General features: G+C 39.1%; 2 protein-coding genes across 2 annotated transcripts; both read right to left on the reverse strand.

Moving 5' to 3' along the window:
- Nucleotides 1-1,988: 1,988 nt before the first annotated feature.
- On the reverse strand, nucleotides 1,989-5,745 carry LOC134648519 (uncharacterized). The gene is made up of 4 exons (XM_063503041.1): nucleotides 5,474-5,745; nucleotides 4,837-4,970; nucleotides 4,010-4,147; nucleotides 1,989-2,102 (listed from the first exon to the last, which is right to left on the reverse strand). Exons 1-4 carry the CDS (start codon nucleotides 5,706-5,708, stop codon nucleotides 2,025-2,027), a joined length of 585 nt encoding a protein of 194 aa, XP_063359111.1. The 5' UTR covers nucleotides 5,709-5,745; the 3' UTR covers nucleotides 1,989-2,024.
- On the reverse strand, nucleotides 5,737-8,669 carry LOC134648274 (uncharacterized). Its single transcript, XM_063502765.1, has 6 exons — nucleotides 8,601-8,669; nucleotides 8,145-8,301; nucleotides 7,439-7,644; nucleotides 6,177-6,284; nucleotides 5,780-5,924; nucleotides 5,737-5,744 (listed from the first exon to the last, which is right to left on the reverse strand). Exons 2-6 carry the CDS (start codon nucleotides 8,299-8,301, stop codon nucleotides 5,737-5,739), a joined length of 624 nt encoding a protein of 207 aa, XP_063358835.1. The 5' UTR covers nucleotides 8,601-8,669.
- Nucleotides 8,670-8,787: the final 118 nt, after the last annotated feature.

An 8,787-nucleotide genomic window follows, 5' to 3' on the forward strand; every position in this document is an offset into this window, starting at 1 on the left:
CCAGGTGAAGGAATCTCTGTCTGAGTGGTAGGCAATATGTATGCAATCTCTGTCTCATATAAAGTCCGTCAACCAAATCTTGTCAGTAGTAAAAGGCGGCAAATTTGAAAAATCGCGGGTTAGCAACACTGTGTTCAAATAATTCCAAAACGCGTGTCATCTGTGTTTTATCTGTGGAATGTGGATCGTGAACGACAGCCGTCACCTTATTTGTTTTCATTTGGTTTTCATTCTGAATCGTTTCTGTTTCAAGAGATATTTCTGCTGTCACCATTAAATACCAATACATTAAATAAGAATAAGCAAAGCTAAGGGGCCTACAATGTACAATCGTGCTCGTTGGCGTTGATGGTAAACATTACTAAAAATTGAGGTTATGACAAGTATTGGAAGAACTCTTTCGAACTTTTAAGATTATGTTCAGTTTTTTTGTTTTAGGGTTAAAAGGCATAAATATAATTAAAACGTATGCCTAAATCTATCCAACAAGACCATAAATTGTGTCCTGGAAACCGTCCATAGGCCCACATGTCTAATATTTTCAGCAATCAGTTGTGACTATTTACAAAGGTAAACCTTTTAAACAGTATTAAGAGCCTTGATTATATCGCCGTTCTTTCGCAATATCTACCTAATCCATACATGTTTGTTGCAGGATTAAATCTTGCCCAATATAAGGCGTTCGTAGTAGGTAGTATCTTTTCAGACAATACTTACCTATGGCGGTTTATGTACGTGTACAACGCAACCAAGTCGAAAAGTGACCCTTATCTTATTTACCTTTAAATTAAATAGACACCCAAATATCAGTTGTTTTATTTTTAATATGTATATTGTACAATATATACCAATCAAAAAAATTACACAGGTATGTCATATTCATCCAGAACAGTACACTAATTTACATTAACAAGTGGCATATTATATTGTAAATAACAAATATATGCACTATCTAATTATCTGCATTTTGATATGATTTTATTTTAGTAAACTTAGAAGATAGGGAACAAAGAGAATATAAGCAGTTGTTTTTGATATCTTCAAATTTGTTCATCATTTTGATTAACATTGTTTTAACATCGCTTTTAAATTGTCCGTCCATGTTTCAATTTTTTTCAATAAACCGCGAGTGACAATTTGAATTGACGTACGCAGGGCGCGCTCAGCGGAAAAAAAAATCTGTTGGTTCGATGTACATTGCTGCTTTTCTTAGCGCAATACTGCTCTTTGAGTGTTGCCCTACTTTAGTTTGCTTTACATTGCTACTGACAAGATTTGGTTGACGGACTATATATATTATACTACTCTTTGGTGGTAGGTTGGCGGTAGGCAAAGAGTTGTATAATATAAAGATGGTCAAGAAAATCTTGTCAGTAGAAAAAGGCGCGAAATTCATATTTTCTAAGAGACGATATCCCTTCGCGCCTACATTTTTCAAATTAGCCGCCCTTTTCTACAAGATCTGCTTGACCATCTTATAGAAAGTCGGACCAAAAAAAGTCTGCAGCGGATTTGATAGCCCACGCAGTGTAAGTGTTATTTATACGTCTTAAATTCAAAGAAGTTTGACGTTTAAAATAACACGTACACTGCGTGGGCTATCAAATCCGCTGCAGACTTTTCTTGGTCTGACTTCTATATACTTACTATACTCTTTGGGAGGTTAACCCTGGCCGCTGGCCGCACACGTTCGAAATTTTCATTCGGTTTCCGTATGGAATGACAGGAGGGAACGAGACGCATTTCTTGTTTTTGGAATTAAGAAATCGTAGCTCAAGGCAATAAAAATCCCTCAAAAGGTCTTGTTGGTTTTAACCTCATTGCCGAATAACAGATATCTCTTTCTCGCTCTCACTTACGGGTGCGGCGCACCAAGGTCGCGGTGCGGTGCGGTAGTGTGTTACGGCTTTAAGTATTGTACCGTATTTTACCCTCCTACTTAAACCATATGGAGGTATCTCAAAGACAAATGAGTCAAACAAAATGATTTTTCTGATAAAAAGATATTATTATTGTAAGATTATTTAAGGTAACAATAATAACTCTATATCCAGGTCTTCATACTCCGACTTAAACTGATCATACTCCTCGCACATTTGTGCCTGTAGAGAAAAAAAAACAATCATTAGCTACAGCTTGGCAAAAAAGAGTAGAAATTAAAAAGTGGCAACACTGTAGTGTCGTTCCGTTTTCTTATATTAATTGAAAGGGACGACACTACAGTGTTGCCACTTTTTAATTTCTACTCTTTTTTGCCAAGCTGTAATGTGCTTTGTCCTATTTTTATGAGCTATCTAATGTAATAGTTATAGTGTGTCAAAGGTCTGTTTGATTTCAAACATAGACAGAGAATCATACTATCTTTGTCTAACACTAGTACTAGCACCCAAAAGAAAAGGATGAGTATAGTTTTTTTGTTCCTATTTACTGACAAGATTTGACCCAGTATAACTTATAGACTAACTAAACCTTGTTTTTATATATACTTGATCAACCAGATCTTGACAGTAGAAAAAGGCGGCAAATTTACAAAATGTAGGCGCGAAGGGATATCGTCCCATAGAAAATTTGAATTTCGCGCCTTTTTTTACTGACAAGATTTGGTTGACCAGCTATATATGAGCCATTAACCTGTCAACTCCCAAGGGCTCAAACATAGAAGGTAGCATCCTATAGAAGTGGTCTACGCGTGCCTCCGTGAGGGACAAAACATATAAATTCGACCAATCATAGCGTCGCGTTATGGTGGGCAACAAAGGAATTCGACCAATCATGGTGGTCAATTTACGGTGGGGAATAAAACAAGATGTGAGACAGTGACAAGGACAAACAATAATAGCGCTTTCGCTGCTACTCCTACTGAAAGATACATAAGACTATCCCGTTCTGTCAGTTATCCCCACCACTCATGCCCAATCCAGTTATACTAGATTCATGGGCTCAAATTTCCAAAGATCAATAATTTAATAGCGCCATCTAGGGAGCTCTTAAAACGTAACGTTAACCTTTTCGACGCCGTGTCAAACACAAAAGCTGTCACGCGGACGCCACGTCACCGAAGTGTCGAAACTGAAATTGAACTTTATGCATATGCACGTAGGTCTGTCTATGTTGCTCTGTGGTCTGTGACCGATTAATCAGTCTTTGGCGTTGAACCTGCGGTGCGGATATATCGGTCATTGGCGTCCAAAAGGTTAAAAGTAGGTACAAGATTCCGGCTTGTTTACAAATTACAACTACTTTTGCCGGCAATTTCTTATACCTATCCCGATCTTAGAACTAGGAATTAAGTTAGTATTCCATTAAATTATAGTATTTTTTCTCTATTAAGTAGGTTAAAAAACCCGGTTGCCAAAAAGTAATATGATTTGCCAGTCGCATCAAGGAGAGCGATTTTGAATTTTTTGCCTAGTCTAGTATTAGATGTGAATGTGAAATGATGAAGTGTGATGTGCAAGGTATAGTTTGTAGCTTTCTAATAGACCCCGAAGGCTAATCCTATTGTCTATTGTTAAGAAAAACCGCTCGTGCCACGTGCCACAACCACCTGCATAAAAAATCGGTACTTCGGTTACTGAGTGCCGGCGAGTCGGACGCTACAGAACCAGTCTAAAATGTGTCATCGAGATGCGTAACAAAGGCGCGTTATCGGAGAGCGCACCTACACTGGTTTTTTGAGCGTTGTGGACTAGCCCGCGCTCAGGTGCCAAATAGAATAATTAGGACCCTTTTTTGCAGGTAAGTAGCACGTGCGGTTTTACTGAACAATAGACAATAGGATTAGCCTTCGGGGTCTATTAGAAAGCTACAAACTATAGATGTGTGAATGTGAGGTGTGCAATAAAGAGTATTGTATTGATGAACAAATAAGTTGTGTAAATAATGTGTAAATAATGTCGTATGTATAATAATTGAATAATATGTAAGTTGTGACCTGTAATTTATCATTACCAATAAAGGATGTCTATGTCTATTGTATCGTATTGTATAATATGTACAAGTGCCGTACCAGTCGAACCTCATCCGACATAAGGCTGTAGTCTATCTGGAGGCGCAGACGCACGCCGGGCCGCGCCGCGTGGCGCGCCTCCGACGCGAGCTCCGGCAGGTTGGGCGTCAAATACTGAGACTCCATCAATTCCAACGACTGCATGTAACATCATGTCATGTATGATCGCTTCTTAGCGATAAGACCGCCTGATTTTAATCTGAATTTAATTTCTGTGTATTTTTAATTGTATGGTGCACAATCACAATAAAGAATATTTATTATTATTATTATCATACTTATGTGACATTTGTAGGCAAACATTAGCACAGAATAAATAATAGTAAAGTACAGAAGACTCACTCTCTAAAAAAAGTGTCTGTTACGATCAGCACAGATATGGCCGCTAGGTGGCGACAGCGCCACGCGCGGCTTATGGCTTGGCCCCAAAATTGGGGCCGAACGGATGTACTTTTAGCTACCTGTAGCAGCGACGAAATCGCGGAGTGAGACACGCCGGACGGTAAAAGAATCCGTCTAGGCTGGCGGCTACAAAGACGCTAATAAGCACGAAGAATTGCTACACAGAAGCCACTGTGCGAGCGGGCCAGTATTATATTGCTGTCCCGCTCGCACAGTGGCACTGACCGCCGGTATCATGGACGGGGCAGCAATGTTATTACACGCGTGCGATGGCGGTTATTGTCGCCCTTAGTTTAACTTTTCTTTTTTTTTGTAATCTGTTGAAATGGAGAGAAGTCGTATTTCTGAGTACAAACATAAAATTCACAGAAAATTTCACAATCAAGGATGACATTATTTTTAAGAAATGTTCTGGCAACACTGACCATAAGCTCGGGGCATCCTCTGATGATGGTGACCACATCTTCGTCATTCAATCCATCGAAGCCTTCCAGGGTCAGCGAGCGGAGCCGCGAGCCCCAGCGGCACACGGAGGCAGCCACGGAGGACCCGGTCATGGCTGAAATGCATCGCTAACATTAAGGCATTTCCAGGACAATCTAATTGCCAATTTGCTCAAAAATTTAATTTGCGTCTATCTTATGTAGCGTCCACACGCATACAATTTAATCATGTTTAATGGTGATAGTTAAAATTGAAAAATACCTTGAAATTATAAAATATTAGCGTCAAAAATTGGTCCACACCTCTATTTGATCGGTCACAACACTCACATCACAATCTTTCACTCGAAACAAGTGGGATCGGCGAGTTAATCTCTTTGAATTTCTTTTATACGTCATATAAATGAAATTCAATATTTCATTTATTGTTTGGTGCGGACGCAAAAATGAAATTCAAAAACATTGGCTCGCCGATCCCACTGTTATAATTTAATAATTTGTATTGTACGTGTATCTAAGATTGACAATCAAATTGCCAATTTATGATCAAATTGGCAGTTTGAATTTCCCGCCTGGATGTTGATTGCCTTTAGCATCCATAAAAAATATAAACGCTCACCTGCACAACCTGAGAAATTCAAGCTAGTCAACTCCTTGCAGTTCTGCAATATAGCTTCCACACCCTCATCGGGCACTTGTATCGACACCAAGAGATGCTGCAAACGTGTCAGACGCGATAGAGGCCCATAATCATGGCAAGTCATCATATCATTATAATTGTTTATTTCTAGATATTCCAATTTGGGCATCTTATCCAGCACCGCTTGTATTCCTTTGCATATATCGGCAGACATATTGGTAAGGACCAACTTCTTCAGCCCATCAAGGCGCTCGACAGCAGAGAACAAGTGCTCGGGATCTATACCATAACACTCTTCCAAGGCAAGGGATTTTACGCTTGACAAGTCTACAATATTGAAAAAATCCCCTTTCACTATCTGACAATTGCGCAATTCTAAATCTTCTAATGCTTTATCCGCTATAAATTGGTTGATGCAGTTGTCTGTTACCTGTAATGTAACAAATAGTAAGTAGGTAATAAATAGACAGATAATGTATGTAGTAAGATACATATTAGGTCGGAACCCCACTGCTGCGCAGGCTAGTCTGGCCAGGGCCGTCTTAAACTATGCTGGGGCCCTTGGGCACATAAGAATTTGGGGACCATTTGGAAAGTAAAGAAAGCAAATTAAACTAACATTTTTCTACTATGATCTTCAATCTATTACAATACAATTAAAATAGAGACATACTTAACTTACACAACAGTTATTGAAATATAGCCCCTTCAAGCTCTTGAAGTCCTTATTCAGATTGTAGGGAAACACTCCTGACCCCGAGCTGTCAGGAGTGTCAGGCAGATCGTGAAACTGTAATATTAAGATTTATTTATTTAATATTACAGCCTGGCAAAAAAGAGTAGAAATTAAAAAGTGGCAACACTGTAGTGTTGTCCCTTTCAAATCAATATTTATAAAGCCCCCCATTCACACTCCTACATTGTAGTCCGCCTCATTATGTAGATTGTGTATGGGGGTCGCGGACTACGTGCCGTCCTACAACACCCAAGTAGGATGCCTCTTGGGTCCTACTAATCCTGCAAGCCCCGCCCACCGCTGCAGTAATATTGTGACCCTGCCTATGAAGCAGCAGGTCTAGGGTTTGAATCCCGGTAATGGCATATATTTCTGTGTTTATTATGAATATTGGTCCTAAGTAACGAATGTTACGTATTTAAGTATTTATATATAGGTACTTATCTAAATATTAGATATACCATCGTCTAGTACCCACAGCACACAAGCCTTATGGACTTCACTGTGGGACTAGTTCGATTTGTGTAAGATTGATCTAGTGGCGTAGCGTGAACTAATCTAGCCGTGGGCAGGCGTGTCTCACTCCGCGATTTTGTCGCTTTGCTACAGGTAGCTAAAAGTACATCTTCGGCCCCATTTTTGAGGAAAGCCATAAGCCGCGCGTGGCGCTATCGCCACCTAGCGGCCATATCTGTGCTGATCGTTACAGACGTGTTTTATTAGAGAGTGAGTCTTCTGTAATTAGTACTATTATTTATTCTGTGCCGTGGGCGAAATCACATCTGCGAGGCCCATTTCTTTCACTGTGCCCGAAAGGGCCCTCGGGGCGCTAGGCCGTGGGCGACGGCCCACTACGCCACTTCATCAATATTAATTATTTTAGTTTATTCATTTAATGACCATGGAAGAAGCTCAACTGACGCGCGTGGCTACAACCCAATATCAACCTTCATGCATTCCGAGAAGGTTAACGATGATGCGACGCGCAAGGCCGCGCACGATAGGCGTGGCGTTTAAAGGGTTAATGTAAATGACGCTGCAGCCGCTTAAAACTTAAAACCACGTCTATATATATACATATATGCCAAATCCCATGTAACATGAACTATAAACTAAAGGCTATAGCTTGGTTGAAAGCAGTTTGATATCAATTATCATAATCAAAATGAATGACATGGGTAACATTGAGTACTTAAATAAATACATACAAATAGGCTTTCCAATTTAGGGCAGTTCTCCCTAATTATTTTCAAAGTTTCCAAACTATAACAGTCAGTAGCCACTACTGAAGAGCCTAGTTTGTTAGTCCATATTAAAAATGACTCATATTCTTGTGTCTGCAGATTTAATCTAGTATCATTTGAATGTCTCTTGGGAGTCTTGCATGATGTTTCTATAACAGTTAAACGAACTCCTGAAAAAGATATAATTTATAGTTACTTGACAGTTAATACAGGCCGTATGTGCCCATAGTTCAATTCTAAGTCGACCCTAGTATTAAACTATAGTAAAGCCTGCCTAATCAGTCATATTGAAGAAAACAACTTTGCTAGTCATAATTTTTTTAAATTCCTTTCAAAGTTTCGTCCCCAACTAAGAGTGACTTTTAAATGAAGAGAAGAGATAGATAGGTACTTAGTTGATGTTTTAGCTAACTGGTGATTTATATCCTTAGTTTCATCAAAGTAATTTACTAACACTATCTACAAAAAGCATTAATTTATTTGCTAATTAAGTGATTTTTATAACGTAATTTTTTTTCTGATGATAATCTGGAAATCTCTGTAATCCTTTCAGTTCTGCTGAAGGGACAGAGAAAGTTGCATGTTGTTTCCCTGTCCACCTTCATAGCAAGATAGCAGAAAGTGTCTGGTGTATAGATGTAGTAATCTAATAGTTTCAACAATATTTCACCTCGCAAGTACTGCAGCAACCGTTTCTGCCAATGCCTGCTGGTGCTCTCTGTCCGAATGAGGTCCCGGACGGCCACATATTGCAACACAGCACACCAGCAGTCATCATTCAGGTAATCCAGTATTGTCCATTCATTATTTGTTTCTGCTTCTAACATCTGAAATTAAATTTATTATTTAATATATACACTATACAAAGAACAAAACTCAAACTACTGTAAGTAAGGGCTCATTTAGACGGTGCGAGAACTCGCATGCGAGTTTCATTGCATCGCGGGTTTTGATCGGTCGGTTGAATTGGACGTAACCAACAGTCCGCAATGTAACTAAAATCGCATGCGAGTTCGCGCGCCGTCAAATCACCCTTAAGGTTCGGGGACAACGGACAACATCAGTATGTTTGGATGAAACAAAACGAAATAATGTGTGAATAGTATTAATATTCTAGAAAACCTACGTTCACGACTTGCAAAATGGATATAGTTGGCTGGACTGTTTATATTAAACACCGAACTTCTGTAATAAACATAAATAACTTCAATTATTTTTCCCTATTAGTTGTATCCTCCAAGTATAAAATCTTTCAAGTAAACAAAATATACGCTTGACAAGTTGACATTGACTTTTGACACTTTTACAGTGCT

This window comes from Cydia amplana, chromosome 5 (assembly GCF_948474715.1).
Source record: "Cydia amplana chromosome 5, ilCydAmpl1.1, whole genome shotgun sequence".
Lineage (NCBI taxonomy): Eukaryota > Metazoa > Arthropoda > Insecta > Lepidoptera > Tortricidae > Cydia > Cydia amplana.